Source organism: Sminthopsis crassicaudata, chromosome 1 (assembly GCF_048593235.1).
Source record: "Sminthopsis crassicaudata isolate SCR6 chromosome 1, ASM4859323v1, whole genome shotgun sequence".
NCBI lineage: Eukaryota > Metazoa > Chordata > Mammalia > Dasyuromorphia > Dasyuridae > Sminthopsis > Sminthopsis crassicaudata.
The window spans coordinates 557856-576555 of NC_133617.1; the positions used below are offsets into that span (position 1 = coordinate 557856).

The 18700-nt window shown below is 38.8% G+C and overlaps 2 protein-coding genes and 1 gene segment (V, D, J or C); 1 reads left to right on the top strand and 2 right to left on the bottom strand.

The window, feature by feature from the left end:
- LOC141556155 (immunoglobulin lambda variable 9-49-like) overlaps positions 1 to 18700 on the bottom strand; it is a 1090947-nt gene that overhangs the window by 529526 nt on the left and 542721 nt on the right.
- LOC141552159 (zinc finger protein 25-like) lies at positions 6306 to 7380 on the bottom strand. Its single transcript, XM_074284631.1, has one exon. The coding sequence runs from the start codon at positions 6645 to 6647 to the stop codon at positions 6306 to 6308; it is 342 nt and encodes a 113-aa protein (XP_074140732.1). The 5' UTR covers positions 6648 to 7380.
- Positions 9402 to 10777, top strand: LOC141552160 (uncharacterized). The gene has a single exon (XM_074284632.1). The coding sequence runs from the start codon at positions 9402 to 9404 to the stop codon at positions 10545 to 10547; it is 1146 nt and encodes a 381-aa protein (XP_074140733.1). The 3' UTR covers positions 10548 to 10777.

Here is an 18700-nt window from a genome sequence, read left to right on the forward strand (position 1 = left end):
ATAATTAATTAAAAAAATAAAGTTCCCAGAAATTTCATCTGGATACAATATGCAAATTCATCATAATCCTAATTCTGGGTTTAGTGTTCCTATTAATGGACCTTAAGATTATATTAGCTATTTGGAACTTCTTTCTTATACTGTTGATTCATATTGAGCTTGTGATCCACTAAAAGAGATATTTTTTCGACAATTCTCAAGCCATACCTCTCCCATGAGATATATTCTCTTTGTTGCCTGGCACACAGGAGACACTTAATAAATACTCCATGATCTATAGATAAGATTAGATTTCAATCAGAAGTCTGATTTTGTTCTGGGTAGTCTATTCCCAGCTCAAGGTATTCAAGATAGCCACAAACTTCTTCTGGGACACCCTAATAAGAGTCCAACAAGATCAGTCCCAATTCATTAGAAACATTTAGACTTAGCTCTCCTTTCATGCTAAAGAGCATCATACTCATCCACTAATCAAGAAAAGCCTCACACCTCTCATTAGCTTTTCAATACTCAGTTCTCCCACCAGCAAATTCTGTCAAAATTGCAAACTGTAATTTCAGCCACCAGCTAAGGGCCTTTCCCAGATCAATTCTAGGTTGCTACATAAGGCCATTGATCAAACCTGTTCCTCTCTACATGAAAGATGAAAGATGCTACTTGTGCCCTAAAGAATTAAAGAGGGGCAATTTTTTCACTGTGCTTTTTCTGTTTTGTACCCCTTTGCACAACATGCCCAGAATGATATCTTCACTAAATACTGCACAGACAGATATGCATACAAATTGATGTACAAAGGAAATAATATCTATAAACCTTCAATAATTTTTTCTGGTAGGAATGGGACTCATGTGTCATATATTCTTCATGATAAATGACCCCTGAGGTGTAATATATTTGTTTTTTATGGGTGCATGGGTCTTTTGACAAAATGAGAAGTGGTTTACTTCATCAAAAGAGGAAAGGAAGATTATAGAATCTCAGAGTTGGAAAGTTCCTTGATAAATTTATCAGTTCCTTGATAAATTATTGTTTATCCTTAACTTACAGATGTCCAGGAATGGAAAGCTTCATATCTTCCAAGGTAGCTTATTTTACTTACTCAGAAGATGGGGAGATTTTTACATTAAAGAGGATCTAATTTTTTTCTCTGCAATTTCTATCCATAGGTTCTAGTTTTTATCTCTTTGCTTTAAAAGTTTTCAAAAACTTTTTAAAATCTAATTCCTTTCAACATTCCATCTTTTTCTTGACTCTTTTGGACCCATAACACTATTCAAAATGATGTGAGGAGTTGTGTTGAGTGGCTGCCTGTGGCTGTGGTGGTAATTATGGTGGTGGTTGTGGTGATAAGTGATTTCAGAATATCTGAAGAGTCTAAATTAAGTTCTTTTAGCATCTGGGAAGTGCATCTTGCATCCAGAATTAAGCAGCTGAAAAGCAGTCCTTACACAATTCACATTTTCAGCTAATGAGTTTTTCTAGGAACTAGCTGGGTAGCTGGAGGTTCAGAGGATAAAGGATCAGCTCTGGACTCAAGACCTGAGTTCAAATGTGGCTTCAGACATCATGTAGATTGGGTCCTCTAAAAAGGTTTTGCTATTTTTAGTTTCTAGTAGTAGCAACTCAGGCCTATTTGGTTCTTATGAACCTCCTCCTCCAAGGTATTCTTTTCTTAACTTATCTGTAGAGCAAAGATGTGAAATGTACAGAATCACAAAAGTCTGACCTGGTGTTAAAATATTCCTTCTATTTCCATTGCTAACTATGTACTACAGAACCATAAAGACACATCAGACAATTTATGAATAGGTTAGCAGATGTTTTAACTATATTATTTAAAATTATTTTTATTTCCTAAAATATTTAACAGTGAATTTATCAATATTTAACATTTTATTATTTCCATGTGCATGCTAAAATGATAAATTCTTTTTAAAGTTTTGTGTTCCAGCTCCTATTTTCCATCTTTCTTTATGCTGCTCACTCCTTGTCTTGATAAGCATTTAGATATTGTTTATACATGTTCAATCATGTAAAAATTTCCATTTTAGTCATTCTGTAAAAGAAAAGAAAGAAAATGAAAGTAACATTTCTCAATTACTAGTCAGATAATATTAGTTTTTTTTTTTCCCTGATAATGGATACTCTTTCATAAATAGTTCTTGCAAAATGTCATTGATCATTGTATTGCTGAGAATTGCTACATCTGTTATTGTACAATATTGCTCTTCATGGTGTACAATATTTCCCAGGTTCCAGTCACTTCCCTTTGAATCATTGTATCTAAATATCTAATTTTTTGCACTCTTGTTTCATCCTGTCCCTCCTCAAAAGTGTTTGTTCTAACCACCTTCTGGCCCACAATGCACTTTTTTCCATCACCCTTCCCTCTTGTCCTAACACAAAACCCTTCTACTTTCCTGAAGGGAAGAAGGGAGAGCCATCTATACTCAACTGAGTATGCATGTTACTTCCTCTTTGAGTTAATTCTGATGAGATTGAGATACACTCATGCCCCCATTCTACTCCTCCTTCCTTACTCCGTTGTTATGGGCCAGAATTCTGAACTTGAAACCAGGATTCTTACAAGGCCCTATGTCAGTGGAATTAATAAGACAATGGTTATCTCGTTTAGCATGGTGATTAATAGCTCTCTAGTTCAGTACATGTACTTAGTACTTAATATGAGTTCTACAAGACTCACACCTATGATGATGTAATTATAATAGAGTCTATAACACACAGCATGGAAGCAGAGACATATTCATTCCATCATCCACCTTTGTGGTCACTGGAGGCTGAAGCACAAGCTGGTGACTCAGGGCCAGATTCATTCACTCCATCTCACACCACAATGGTGGCTGGTCTATTGCACTTTCCACACTAAGACCAAGGATGATATGAAAGGCTCTCCAGAAAGTTGCCCAGCCCCAGGCAAGGTGAAAACAAAGAATTTGGACTTTAGTACCTGGCTATTCTCCTGGTGATTACTGAACTGAAACAAAGGTGGTCCAGAGACCTCCAGAAAACCCATAAGAACATTACACAATGTAACAACTTTTTTGCCAGATAATTTCTGCTATTCGATCTCCTTCTCCTGTCTATTCTCTGCCTTCTTGGTTCCACCTTCCAAAATAGAGTTCTCCATATGCAACAATTTTCTAAAAATTATGTCAGAGGAAGAATCTAGAAAAATTTTGATAAATTAGATGATTGGAATGAAGAATCGAAGATGAAATTTTGGTAGCAATACATTGAGTTTTATACTTAGTTTCACTTGCCACACTAAGAAAGGGAAAAGCATCGTGATACAATCAATTAATGAACATTTATTAAGAGGATGCTATATGCAAGACACTTAGACTAATGATTTGAAGCCAAAAGAACCAGTAGACAGTCTTTCCATTAAGAATCTCACAATCTATTGGGGAAAACCAGAAGAAAACTAATATGTATAAATTATCTATATATGTGTATATATATATATATATATAATTAAAAATAGGAATGAATTGTTTTAGAAAAGCTGACAAAGAGATGGCAAATTAAATGGAACACAGAGCTTACAGAGTCAGGAAGACTTGAATTCAAATCCCAGGTCAGAAACCTAGTTAGCTAGATGACAATGGATATGTTACAGTTGACCTCATCTGTAAATTGGGCTAGAGAATGAAATGGCAACAAAACAAAGTGTCTTTGCCAAAACAAAACAAACAAACAAACAAACAAACAAAAAAACTATAGTCACAAAGACTCTGATTGATTGAATCAGGGAATAAGTGGTAATTTTAAAAAAGCCTTTTATAATGAGAATTATTGAGGTATTGATTAGAAAAGGATATCCCTGAGGGATAAATTTCCATAAAAATCTTAGAGAAAATTACACATACATATATATTCAGTTCCTTCAAGAGTACCATTCACCTAGATTTAAACAAGTCAACTCTACTGTGTAGCGGGAATACACAAACATACAGAAATGGATTTGCCTCAGGCTAGACACTAATTTTGGGGGGGGTTTGTGTCCAAACCAACAAGGATCATCCCTAACTATTTACACAAATGTCACCAAAAGCTGAGTGGCAAAATGTATTCCCTCCCTCCCTCCTTTCCTTTTTTTCCCTCCCTCCCTCCTTTCCTTTTTTCCTTCCTTCCCTCCCTCCCTCTCTCTCTTCCTTTCTTCCTTCCTTTCTCTCACTTTGTGTGACCCTGAATCAGTCATAAATTCCCTTGCTATCTGTTTTGTGATATGTAAAACAAGATTAGTCTTAAAGACCATTAAGATCTCTTCTGGTCCTGTTTCTGGGATTCTGTGATCATGCCTGCTTGGTGCTAGATTCCCAGAGTTGGAATCGATGCGCCATGGTGTTCCTGGAGCAAACTCAAGAATGGGATGTTATTTTAACTAAATCTAAAAAACAATTTATCCTTGCAAAAATGAATTGCTTTTTCATCGTTCTTTGACTTCTGGCTTTTCCTAATAATGAGCGGTGAAACAATAATGTCACAGCAGGGTCCCACCTTTTGAGATGAGATTGGAACTCAGGTCTTCCTGATGCAAGCCTCATGTTCTATATGCTGCACCACTTAACTACCCCAAGATTATCTTCTGTGTACTATGAGTACTATGAGTATGAAACATACTCCTGACCTTTGTAAACAAGAACCTACAGATTCCGAGCACTAATTGAAACTATTTTTTTTTGTCCATGGGTACACTTGAATTTATTTTGCTTAACTCTCCATCTTTACAAAAGGGATCATTTTTCTCCCTTAATGGAAATGAAATCATATTTTTTATGGAAAAGTAATTAATTAAAATAAAACCAAAATATAGCACTCAGTCTACAAAATCATTGTAATCCTAATTCTGGATTTTGTGCTCCTATTAATGGACTCTAAGATCACATTAGCTATCGGTGGCTGCTTTCTTATACTGTTGATTCATATTGAGTTTTTGATCCACTAAATAGGTTAGCAGATGTTTTAACTATATTATTTAAAGTTGCAGAGCCCAGCCAGTAGCTCCACTCAGACATATCAAAATTCCCTCTCTATTTATCTACACTGACTCCCTAATTTTCCCCACACTCACTTGCTCTCCTCGTGTCAATTTCAGTGATACCAAAGATGCTTTGAAATGCACATTTGAATCTCATTTGAGGTTTGCAAACACCTTTAAATTAGGAGTTGGGATGGATTATCATCTTCCATTTTATAGATGGCAAAACTGAGGCTCAGAGTAAGGAAATAACCTGTTGAATAAAGTTACTTGTGGCTCAGAAATCAGAAATCAGGTCACTTGAGTTAGTTTTCTTTTTCTTTTTTTTTTTTTTTTCTTTTTCCTTTGTTTCTTTGTTTTTGTTTTTGTTGTTTTTTTTTTTTTTGTTTTTTTTGTTTTTGTTTTTTTTTGTTTTTTTTTTTGTTTTTTGCAACTTTAATACTCAGGCAGAAAACTGAGTGGTACGAAGTGAATGATTGGGACCTAGATCAGCAATGACAGATCTAAAACTGAAAAGTCTCATTATCAAATGTAATTGCCTAACAGAGCCACTTAATACATGTTGATTCAGTTGAATTGTTTATGTCACTTCTCCCAAATCACCAAAACATTTTCCTGTAATGTTGACTTTCTTCTACCTGCCTGGCCCACTGCTTTCAAGGTCTATCGCCAACCTCCTTGGCAGCCTAATCTGTTTTCTTTCATGAATTCTCCACACAAGCTGGGACAGGCACCACCTCTTATTAGTCAATCAACTAAAGGCCATTTGTTAAGGGGTATGTATTACGCTGAGTGATGGGAGATGCAGACAAAGGCAAAAGACAATCCGTACTTTCATATTCTTCATAGGTAATATGCAATATAGGGGAGAAAATAAATTACACACACACACACACACACACACACACACACACACACACACTATAGACAACATACTTTGAAGATTATCCCCAGAGGAAAGGCTCTAGGTTGAATAGGAAAGGATTCCAGCAGAAGGTGGGACTCTGGCTGAGACTTGAAAGAAGCCAGGGGTGTGAAGATGAGATGGAAGAGATTTTCAGGCATAACAGAAAACCAATCGAAATGGCCAATGGATTTGGAAAATGGAGATTCTGTACTAGGAACAGCAAGGAGGTCAATATTGCTGGATGTATGTGGAATATAAGTTACAAAAAGAAAGGAAAGGAAGATGAGACAATGTTATAGTAGCCTTTAAAAGACAAACTCCTTTAAAGGTGTGAACTAAAGGTGTGAACTCTGAGCTAGAGAGTTGTTAAGTGCAGACTTAGTCCCTAGTAAGAACCTAATAATAAGTGAGATTGCTCCTCCAAATAAAACCTTTCCCACATTCCTTACACACAAATGGTTTCTCTCCAGTGTGAGTTCTCTGATGTTCACTAAGGAAATCTTGATGAGACCCACTGGAGTCTCTGCTCTTGGGACTCAAGGCTCCTTCTTGCTCCTTCAACACAGAGATCAGGTCCAGTCTGGAAACAGGAATCCCGACAGAGAGCAGGTTCTGGTAGTTCTCCAGCATCACATTCCTGTACAGGGCTCTCTGGGCAGGCTCCAGAAGCCTCCACTCCTCACTGGTGAAGTCCACAGCCACATCCTGGAAGGTCACTGGTTCCTCAATGGGGGCCATGGAAAGCCAGAAGTCACAGCCTCCTTGGGCTCCATCTGCTGCCTGGGGATGAGCAGAGTCTCCACAGGTCTAGGGGCTTCTCCACTGAACTTGCCAATCCTGTCGAGCTGCTGAGTGTAGGGCTTCAGGTCCAGGGCCTCACTTGGGTGCCAAATATAGTGTACTTTCTTGAGCCCCCAAATTGGGGTGACAAAATATACTGTGCTTTCTAGAGGCCCACGCTGGGTGCCAAAATGTAGTATCTGGACTAGCTCTCTGAAGGCTCTTGGTTTTAATGGGGGGGGAGGGGGTCTCAAGCACTGTGGCTGCCAGCCACTGCCCCCTCCTGGCCTCACCCTGGGAGACTCCGGGCCCAGGAAGAACAGCATCCCCCGGGCTTCAAGGGGGGGGGAGGGGGCTCAGCAGTGCCCACGGGCGTGCGCACGGTCAGGACCGAAGTCTGGACACCGTCCTCCTGCCCGAGGCTAACAGCGGGAGCCGGGGCCACGCGTGCGCAGTGACACAAACCGCAGGGCTCGCTCAGTCCGGGGATTTGGAACGGTTTTCTTCAGCCCCACAATTCAGCCCGCGGCTTTCCGGAATTATCGTCCAGCGGTCTCGCGCGCACAGGCTGCTGGGAAACCTTAGCTTCGGTCACCCCGGCGTTTGTGGGCAAGGTCCCGGCTCTGCTTGTCAGGGGCGGCCCCAACTTCCCCCGGCTTTCCTCGAGGAGCCAACGGCTTTCACTTGGGCGGCTGCGGTCTCTGTGGGCGGGGATCCGCCAGCCCGAGGAGTCACAGCCGGCGGCGCCTCCGGCTTCTCCCTCCCTTCGCCGGGGTCGCGGCTGTTTGGGGTCTGTAAGGGGGAGCTCCGAGCCCCTTCCCCTTCTCTCCTCCGCCTCCCCCGGTACACAACAGGCGTTTAATAAAGGTTCCCTGACTTGGAGCTGCTCGCCTGGGACAGGCCTCGCCTCTGCCCGCAGCTCTGCGGAGACAATGGAGGCCCGGGAAGCTGCGCTCGGGACAGCCCGTGCTGCTCTCTAACGCGGCCGGGACGGGAACACGATGAGGCCCGGCTGCTTTCCGGGCCCGGAACCGCACGGACTCTGCGTCTCCCCGTCAGCCCGGGAGCTCCGGGAGGCCCGGAACCGTGTGGCTTCTTCTGTTCCCCTGGCCTCCCACACATTGTTCTAAGCAGTTGGGAAAATCCCAAAAAACAGTCTTCTCCTCCCCAACCCAAATAATCTTTGCTCTCATAAAACTTTTATCCTGAGGAAGAGGAGGAAGGAAAGGGAGCACAGCATAAGGTGTATATAAAATGTTCGAAAAGTGTTAAGTTAGTTTTGAGCTTTAATGAGTCCAGGCATATGAACTTGTATAGAGATGACTTACAAACTGGAAACAGATGATATTTAAAAGTTTATTAATTTCCTTTCTTTTACATTTATTTAGTTTAAAAAGTTTTGAATAATAATTTTTAATTTTAGTTCAATTTTTTGGATGATACTTTCTCAAAGAAGAGTAGACAAGGTCTTCATTGCCATCTTGGGGTATACCTGACTTATTTTCATTGAATTTTGTTGTTGTTGTTGAGGGTCACACCAAAGTTGTCAAACACCCTCTTTGGGGGGATGATCTTAAGGCTAGGATTACATATAACATCGTCTCAGTCACTGAGCAATAGCTGATGAAAGGTTTTATGAAATTCGAAAATAGACTGGAGCAATGAAATATAGCAAAAGATGGAGATTATCTTGAATTTTAATAAGAAATATTCAGTATTTGAACATTTTAAAGAAATCAACCTTTGGCATGTTTTTGTTATTTATTTTTATCCTTCAAAAATTATTAAAGTTTAAAATTGAAGTAAAAATTTAGGAAACTATGAAACACATTTAGAGTACACAGAAGATAATCTTGGGGGCAGCTAAGTGGTGCAGCTTATAGAATATGAGGCTTGCATTAGGAAGACCTGAGTTCCAATCTGATCTCAAGAGGTGTGACCTTGGTGTGACATGGTTGTTTAATGGCTCCCTATTAGGAAAAGCCAGAAGTCAAAGAATGATGAAAAGGCAACAGATTTTTGATATCACCCCAAATCGATCTCTAGTCACCTAACAGAGTTCTCTTTATTTTTCCTCTCTTATACTGATCACATACACTCTTCTTTTTCTTCTCCTCTCCCTCCTCTACAGGGAGAAGTGCTGGCAATGTCTGGATTAGCTTCACACCTCCCTTTGGTGTTCTCACCTTTCCTGAGAAGTCAAGGAGGGCCTGGCCACCTGTGTTCTGTTTACATATCATCAGCAGGGTGCTTATACTTAACACTTATGTTAACACAGTGTGCTGTGGGATGCCCTGCTGCCAGAGTTAACACTTGCTCAGTGTGCTGTGGTGATGTAATCATGTTGAGGTATTTAAGGGCTGAGAAGACTGGAAAGAGACACTTCATCTTGGACTGTCCTGGTGGCTCTCCTGCCCCCTTCACTGATCCATTAAGACCAAGGTTGGTCCTGAGATCCTCCAGAGAGCTTGTCTGGACACCACACTTTGGCACCCAGTGTGGGCCTCTAGAAAGCCTAGTATATTTTTTAACCCAATTTGGAAGCTCATTATAGTTGGCCCCCAAGTGAGGCCCTGGAACTGAAGTCCTATATTCAGCAGCTCAACAAACAGGAGTGGCGAGTTCACTGGAGAAGCCCCCAGACCTGTGGAGACTCTGCTCATCCCCAGGCAGCAGATGGAGCCCAAGGAGGGTGTGACTTCTGGCTTTCTCATGGCCCCCACTCAGGAACCAGTGACCTTCCAGGATGTGGCTGTGGACTTCACCAGTGAGGAGTGGAGGCTTCTGGAGCCTGCCCAGAGAGCCCTGTACAGGAATGTGATGCTGGAGAACTACCAGAACCTGGTCTCTGTGGGGATTCCTGTTTCCATACTGGATCTGATCTCTGTGTTGAAGAAGCAAGAAGGAACCTTGACTCCCAAGAATAGAGACACCAGTGGGTTCCATCAAGATTTCCTTACTGAACATCAGAGAACTCACACTGGAGAGAAACCATTTGTGTGTAATGAATGTGGGAAAGGTTTTAATTGGAGGACCCTTCTCACTGTTCATCAGAGGGTTCATACTGGAGAGAAACCCTTTCTATGTAAGGACTGTGGAAAAGCCTTTAGCCATGAAGGAATCTTTACTGTACATCAGAGAACTCACACTGGAGAGAAACCATTTGTATGTAAGCAATGTGGAAAAGCCTTCAGCCAGATAGGAAACTTTACTTTACATCAGAGAATTCACACTGGAGAGAAACCATTTTTTTGTAAGGAATATGGGAAAGGTTTTGCTCAGAGACACCATCTCACTTATCATCAGAGAGTTCATACTGGAGAGAAACCATTTGTGTGTAAGGAATGTGGGAAAGGTTTTAGTGAGAGATACCGTCTCACTAATCATCAGAGAGTTCATACTGGAGAGAAACCATTTGTATGTAAGGAATGTGGGAAAGGTTTTAGTGAGAGATACCGTCTCACTAATCATCACAGAGTTCATACTGGAGAGAAACCCTTTGTATGTAAGGAATGTGGAAAAGCCTTCAGCCAGAGAGGAAGCCTTACTGTACATCAGAGGATTCACACTGGAGAGAAACCCTTTGTACATAATGAATGTGGAAAAGCCTTCAGTGAGAGAGGATGTCTTATTGTACATCAGAGAACTCACACTGGAGAGAAACCATTTATATGTAAGGAATTTGGGAAAGGTTTTAGTGAGAGAAGAGGCTTTAAAGTACATCAGAGAACTCACACTGGAGAGAAACCATTTGTATGTAAGGAATGTGGGAAAGGTTTTGCTCGGAGACGCCATCTCACTTATCATCAGAGAGTTCATACTGCAGAGAAACCCTTTGCATATAATGAGTGTGATTAGTAATAGGTTTAGCCTTATTGCTCATCACAAAATTCATACTATAGAGAAACAGAATTGGTTGAAATAGAGATTTCAGACAGGAACCACCCCTTCATTGTTACCAGAAATTTATATAATTTTTGCAACTCAGTAGGAGAAACATCTATCCTTTCTAAAATAATTCATTGTGGCTCTTTTTGGTTAACATGCCACCTGCACTTCTCAACCTGGGCTTTTTTCTTCTCTTCTAAATCCAGCACATGAAAAAACTGAAATTGTGCATATTGTTTCATACTGAGTCCACCATAATTGTAAAGAAGAGGAGATGGAGTACCATGGTCTTCCCTAAGAATTTGATTTGGTTTTTATAACTTCTTTACTCTGATTTCTAATGTATTGATGTATTTCAAAGTTGTAATTGATGTATCTAATGTATTGATGTATTTATTGTATTAATGTACTGATATATTTAATAAATGATATTCTATTTATTATTTTTAAAATTTTATTGGCATGTGGTTTCTGAGCAATAATTTATCCTTTTGTTGCCTGCTTTAGCTGTATGCCACAAATTTTGGAATATTGACTCACTTTTACCACTGTCTTTGAAGCTGTTCCTTTTTCTATAATCTGTCCCTTGTCTGACATATTTAACATTTCACTCTTTCAGTCTCCATTTAAAATGAACTTTTGCAGTGCTGTCTTAATTGATTGTTATTTAACTTATTGTTGGGATTACTAGGTGAGAACTGAGGTTGTCTGGATGGTGACAAGGTGAGAATTCAGGTTTTCTGGACAATTACAAGGTGAGAACTCAGGTTGACTTGATAGAGGGGGCAAGCTCATTGGCTGGGGTGGTTCTTCCCAGAAGCCCTTGCATTATCCCACGCCCATTCTCTGGGAGGATAAAAAGAGACAGCACTGGGCGCAGAGAGCAGATCGGCCTGAAGAAGGATAAGAGTTGGAGGAGATTCAGAGCCAGGATTCAAGAGAAAGACTCTGCATTGCATCAGGCTTGACGGGGCTCTCTGCAGGAAGGGAAGTCACTTCTAAGGACAAGAGTTAACAGCAACTGCCTGGAGACAACGGTTCACTACAGGAAGAAGAATCTGTTTGAAAGATTTGAGTAGACACAGCAGATCTCTTCCCAGAGAGCGATCCAGCAGCTTCTGGAGACGACAGCTCGCTACATGTTATCATCTGTAAAGTAAGTGATTAGCATTTCTGATATATATATATATATATATATATATAAATTTCCTTTAAAAAAAAAAAAAGGAAATTCCTTGGACAACAAGGAGGTCAAGTGAGTCAATTCTTGAATAAATACATCAAATGTCTCATTGCAAGAACAAAAACTGAAATTGAATCTCATATTTTGGCCAATGAAAAGAAAGGACTCATAAAAAAAAGAAAAAGAAAAGTACTCATAATGGGAGAGATTGAAGGGAAAAGGAGAACAGGAAAGAAATCATCAATCAAACAAATTGTGACATTATTCCAATTCATTCATATGCCATAGCATTGCTTCCTAATATAATTCATTCCACTTTGATATTTGCTTTTATTATTAGGAAGTTTTACATTATGAGGAATCACACTCTCCCTCTCAGCAATTTCCATCCATAGGTTATGGTTCTTCTATGCATAAATAAAACATTTCTAATTTCCCTTCCACATGCTGCCTTTTCATATAGATAAGAGAGCAACCTCTCCTCTCCAATAAATCTTCTTTTCTTCAGGCTGCTGGAGAGATTCTGAGATATCCACGTCCTTCCTAAATTGTAGTAGCACTATCAATGGGAGAATGTCTGGATAAATTATGATGCATGAGTCTGATAGAATAATATTGTGTTATGAGAAATGATGAAGGAAAAAGTTTTTGAGAAACCTGGAAAGATTTGTATGAACTGATGCAAAGGGATGTGAGCAGAACTGATCCAGGTTGTGGTCCCTAAAAGAAACTAGTCCTTTCAGATTGATTTATTCCTTTCTGATTTCCACCCCCTCTTAGCTGATCCCTTATCAATTCAAGAAGGTAGGACCTTTGATCCACAAATCCTCATCAAAAGCATCCCTTTGAATTCCAAAAGAGATCCTGACTCTCCCAGCCCCCATGGGATCTGAGCCAACCTGGCCTGTCTCAGCCCCCATTCTAATCATCTTCTCAGGTTTCTCAAACCCTACCAAGCAAATTCTAGCCCTCAATGAAACCAATTCAGGAGCCAACTTGGGATTTCATCCATTGGTCCCTTTACCTAAATCTCTCATTACAAAAGAGTCAACCTGGAGTCCTCTCTTTGCAGAAGTTCTACACATTCCAGCACCATGCCTGGCACCAAGGACTCTCTGCCCCCTGGAATCCTGTTTCTTGTGCTTTCTGATCTCTACATTCACCTCTTCGATGTTATCTTCAAAAACCATAGTAAACTTTTTTAAATAGATTTAGGTTTTAGGGTCTGTAAATTCTTTTATAGGGGACTCTTGAGCCACTACTAGACTTCATTTTACTCCTTATCCTTGCGCCAAATCTAAAGGGGTTGCAGGAGAGCTCTATTTGAATCCTGTACTCTGAACCTGACACTAGACCGCAACTAAACTCTAATTTCATTTAGGTACCCCAAATCTATATCTCATCAGAAGAAGGACAACAATTTATGTGATAGTGATATAGTATAAAATCTTTGCCATCATATTTTATATACAATGTGACAGAAATCTTTTTTTACCCCAATAATTAAATTACAACTTTTTTTTTCCAAAAATTTAGAAGAAAGATTTTGGAGCTGTGATCAATTCAATGATCAACCATAATTAAATAAGATTAATGATGAAACATAGTACTGATCTTTATACACAAAGAACTGACAGATTCAGAATTCTAACTGAAACTTTTTTGTTGTCCATAGGTAATACTTGAGTTTATGTTGCTTGACTCTCAATGTTTACAAAAGGGATCATTTTTTCCTTCTTAATGGGAATGAAATCATACTCTTATAAAAAAGTAATTAATTAAATAAAAAACAAACAAAATAAAGCACCCAGAAATTTGATCTGGATACAGTATACAAATTCATCATAATCCTAATTCTGGATTTAGTGTTTACATTAATGGACCTTAAGATCATATTAGCTATTTGGAGCTTCTTTCTTATATTGCTGATTCATATTGAACTTGTGATCAACTAAAATATATTTTTCCACAATTTTAAAGCCATACTTCTCCCACCTAATAATTATAATATTATAATTTTGACATCACTTTATTCCTATTACATTTCATGTTGTAAGATCTTGCCCATTGTTCTAACCCATACAGTTCTTTAGGCTTTTGATTCTCTCTTCCAATATGTTGTCCATGCTTTCCAATAAATTATTAGCAAATATGGGATATATGAGTGAATAAGAAATTTTAAAAATTTCATCTTAGAATTGTAAGCTCACTCAAATCTAACAGGCCTGAGCTTCCAAATTATGGGAACTTGACCGTTCCATGAACTCTGTATATTTTTTACACTAGATACTAGGAACTAGCCATTCCTAGAGATGTTTATGCTCCAGAGAGGAGTGGCTCCCTCTCTGAGCATAGGCAATTAATAAAGAACTGTCAAGATACAGACTATATGGAACGAGTCAACTAGTGAAGCCCTCCCATACCCCACACCTGCACAGATGTATGTGCGAAACCCTTATATAATTTTTTGGCAAAAATCCTTCTTTGTATAAAGACCTATAAAAAAGTCAGTGCCCCTATTATGACTGAATCTCATCCGTGAGGAGGATGCTTCGCCCGGAAAAATCTTTACACAATTCAAGTTGATTGAGGCTGAAACGGGACTCCCAGCCATTTGAGTTTTTGAGGTTCCCTTGAATTGGTGATGTATTCTCTTCCTCTATCTGCTATAATTGTCATATTGTTAATTGTTCTTATTTCTATTTCTTTTTTTATGCAAATCTAAACTATCTATACCTTGTCTTATTTGATTAAAACTTTTTACTTTTACTTTTTAACTGAGCTTGAGAGCATCATTTATAGGAGCGAATCTGAACTTTTCTTTAAAATCACAATACAATGAGGTAATTGCCACTTTTTTACTTAAAAAGTCAAATAATGAACAAAATGAGAGGGGGGAAGACAGACAGAGAAAAAGAGAGAAAGGGAGAGAGAATGGAATGGGAGGAAAGGACAAATAAATAGATATATATTCTCTTTGTTCCCTGGCACACAGGAGACACTTAATAAATACTCCATGTTCTATAGATAAGATTGGATTTTAATCAGAAGCCTGATTTTGTTCAGTGTAATCTATTCCTAGCTCTTAACTTCAAGGGAGCCACAAACTTCTCCTGGGACACCATAATAAGGGTCCAACAAGATCAGTCCCAATTCATTGGGAACATTCAGACCTAGATCTACTTCCATGTGAAAGGGCATTATATTCATCCACTAATCAAGAAAAGCCTCATATCTCTCATTAGCTTTTCAATACTCAGTTCTCCAACCAGCAAATTCTGTCAAAATTGCAAACTGTAACTTTAGCCACCAGCCATGGGCCTTTCGTAGCTCAATTCTGGATTGCTACATAAGGCCATTGATCAAACCTGTTCCTCTCTACATGAAAGATGAAAGATGCAAATATGCCCTAAAGAATTAAAGAGGGGCAATTTTTTTCACTGTGCTTTTTCTCTGTTTCCTACACCTTTGCGCAACATGCCCAGAATGGTACCTTTAGTGAAGGTTCAGACAGATATGCATACAAATTGATGCACAAAGGAAAAAATCATTATAAACCTTCAATCATTTTCCTGGAAGGAATGGGGCTCATGTGTCATATAGTCTTCATGATAAAAGAATCATTTTAAATGACCCCTGGGGTGTAATATATTTGTTTTTTATGGTTGCATGAGTCTTTTGACAAAATAAGAAATCATTTACTTCATCGAGAGAAGGAAGGAAGATTATAGAATCTCAGAGTTGGAAAGGAGTTATCAGTTCCTTGAAGATCTCAGGAATGGAAAGCTCGGTATATTGCAAGGTAGCCTATTTTATTTACTCAGAAAATGGGGAGATTTTTACATTACAAAGGATCTACTTTTTTCTCTCTGCAATTTCTGTCCATAGATTCTAGTTTTCATCTCTTTGTTTTAAAAGTTTTAAAAAACTTTCTTTTAAATCTAATTCCTTTTCAACATTCCATGTTTTTCTTGACTCATTGGACCCATAACACTATTCAAAATGATGTCAGGAATAACTCCCTGTTGATTTGAGTTCCTGTTGCTGTGGTGGTAATTGCGGTGATGGTTGTGATTTCAGAATATCTCAAGAGTCTAAATTAATTTCTTTTAGCACCTGGGAAGTGCATCTGCTATCCAGAATTAAGCAGCTCAAAAGCAGTCCTTACACAATTAACATTTTCAGCTAATGAATTTTTCTAGGAACTATCTGGGTAGCAGATGGTTCAGAGGATAAAGGACCCCCGCTGGAGTCCAGCCCTGAGTTCAAATGTGGCTTCAGACATCATGTAGATGAGGTCCTTTAAAAGGTTTCACTATCTTTAGTTTCTACTGGCAGCAACTCAGGCCTATTGGGTTCTTATGAATCTTCTCCTTCAAGGTATTCTTTTCTTAACTTATCTGTAGAGCAAAGATGTGAAATATAAAGAATCACAAAAGTCTGATCTGGTGTTAAAATATTCCTTCTATTTCCGTTGCTTTCTATGTACTACAGAACCATAAAGACACATTAGACCACTTAAGAATAGGTTAGCAAATATTTTAACTATGTTGCTTAAGATTATTTTTATTTCCTAAAATATTTAACCATGAATTTATCAATATTTAACATTTTATTGTTTCCTATTTGCATGCTAAAATGAAAAATACTTTTTAAGGTTTTGTGTTCCAACTCCTATTTTCCATCTTTCTTTATGCTGCCCACTCCTTCACTTGATAAGCATTTAGATGTTGTTTATATATGTGCAATCATGTAAAAATTTCGATTTTAGTCATTCTGTAAAAGAAAAGAAAGAAACAAAGAAAGAAAATGAAAATAGCATTCCTCAATTAGTAGTCAGACCATTTTTTTGGTGTGGGTGTGATAATGGATACTCTTTCATCATTAGTCCTTGCAAAATGTCATTGATTATCCTGTTTTTGAGAATTGCTACATTCCTTCATTGTACAATATTGCTTTTCATGGTGTACAATGTTTCCCAGGTTCTATTCACTGCCCTTTGAATCAATGTATCTAAGTCTTCCCAAGTTTTTTGCTCTCATTTCATCCTGTCCCTCCTCAAAAGTGTCACTGGGTCATGGTTCAGACATGGAAGGAGGACAAACTGACCCTAACCTGGGAAGGACTGTTCCAGATCCTCTTGACATTAGATACAACAGTGCTATTTGGGAAAGAGGATGGACTGAGCATACCAGAATTAAATTGATTTTGTCTTTGTAACATTTCTTCAATAAATCCTCTTCTCTCCTCTGACCATCATCTTCACTTCATACCTAAATTATTGCAATAGCTTGCTGATGGGTCTTTCCCTCCTCCAATCCACCATCTTTTCAGTCATTTAAGTAATTTTCCTAAATCACTGGTCCAATCATGTCCAACAACCTCTCATCTCTCACTCAACATATGGCAGTGACTCCCTGTTGCCTCTAGGATCAAATATAAAATCCTGTTCATTTTTCAAAGTTCTTCAAAGCCCTTCCACTCTTTTTATATTTCACTCCCCACAGTGTACTCTTTAGTCCAGTGGTACCAGCCTCCTGTCTCATGAAGAAAATATGTCATCTCTTAAATCCAAGCATTCTTTCTCATGATCTCCCATACCTGGAATGCTCTGCCTCCTCAACTCTGTCCACTGGATTCCTTGGCATCCTTTAAGTTTTAACTAAAATCTATGGAAGCCTTCTCAAACTCTTAATTCTAATACCGTTTCTATGGCAATTTTTTCTTATTTATCCTGGCGTTAGCTTGCTTTGTTTATATTTGTTTGCATGTTGTCTTCCCTAATTAGATCCTAAGCTCCTTGAGGGCAGATATTGTCTTTTTCCTTTTTTTACTCCACTCTACTTGTATTTGAAGTGCTTAGCACAGTACCTGACATGCTTTTCTTGTTTGTTCAGTCATGTACCACTCTTGATGAGTGCATGATTGTGGCACACCAGGTCCTTCTAGCCTTGACCACCTTTTGAAGTCTAAACAAACCCTTCTGTGACACTAAATGTCCATCTTCTCTTCTGCCATTCCTATTCTCCTTTTCCTTTCAATCCCTCCCAGTGACAGTTCTTTTCCAATGAGACCTTCTCTTCATTGGTAAAAATATATGAGATTCAATTTCAGTTTTTGTCCTTCCAATGCAGTCTGAAGTATTTATTCAAGAATTGACTGATTTGATCTCCTTGCTGTCCACTATGATTAGGGTTAGGGCAGAACTTGAAATAAGGTGCTAAGTCACTGTAATTGATAGAGACAATAGTTATTTAATTTAGCAAAGTTCATTATATTAATTTAATCCTATAAAGAGATGTTTTGGGCCAGAATTTGAAACAAGGTACTAAGTAGAATTGAGGAGACAGTGGTTAAATCTAGTTTACTATTGACTTAATCCTACAACAAATAATGGTTTCCTAGAGATGTCATGATTGGTGTGTACTCTGTGTGCAACATATAAGGAGGAGCTGTCAGGGCCAGAAAGGAGAAGGGCACTAGAAACTTTCTGAGGCTGAGACAGATTCATTCCACCTTCCACCTTTGTTGTGGCTGGAGGCTGAAGTACAAACCTTTGGATTCGGAAACAATCAGAAGGAAATAGAGGCAGAAGCTGGCAGAGGCAAAGGAATAGTGGCAGGAGCTATCAGAACCAAGGAGAGATAAGTCCTCTATCAAAATAACCAGGCATCAGGAAAAGAGACAAGACTTGGAAGGAGACAATAAAAGATTTCGACCTTAATCCTTGGCTGCACTTGTGATTACTGGCTACCTCCAGAAGCCCCCCAAAAAAGTTGCCCCCAAAGAAAAATACATTTTGGAGAAGAATATTTTATATATATCTGAAATGATAATACCTTCCTTCACAGATGATAAGTTAAATAATAATCAATTCAGACAGCACTGCAAAAATTAGTTTTAAACAGAAACTGAAATAGTGAAATGTTACACATGTCAG

Coding starts and splice junctions, on each gene's coding strand:
- LOC141552159 (XM_074284631.1), bottom strand. CDS start 6,647: ATGGCCCCCATTGAGGAACCAGTGACCTTCCAGGATGTGGCTGTGGAC.
- LOC141552160 (XM_074284632.1), top strand. CDS start 9,402: ATGGCCCCCACTCAGGAACCAGTGACCTTCCAGGATGTGGCTGTGGAC.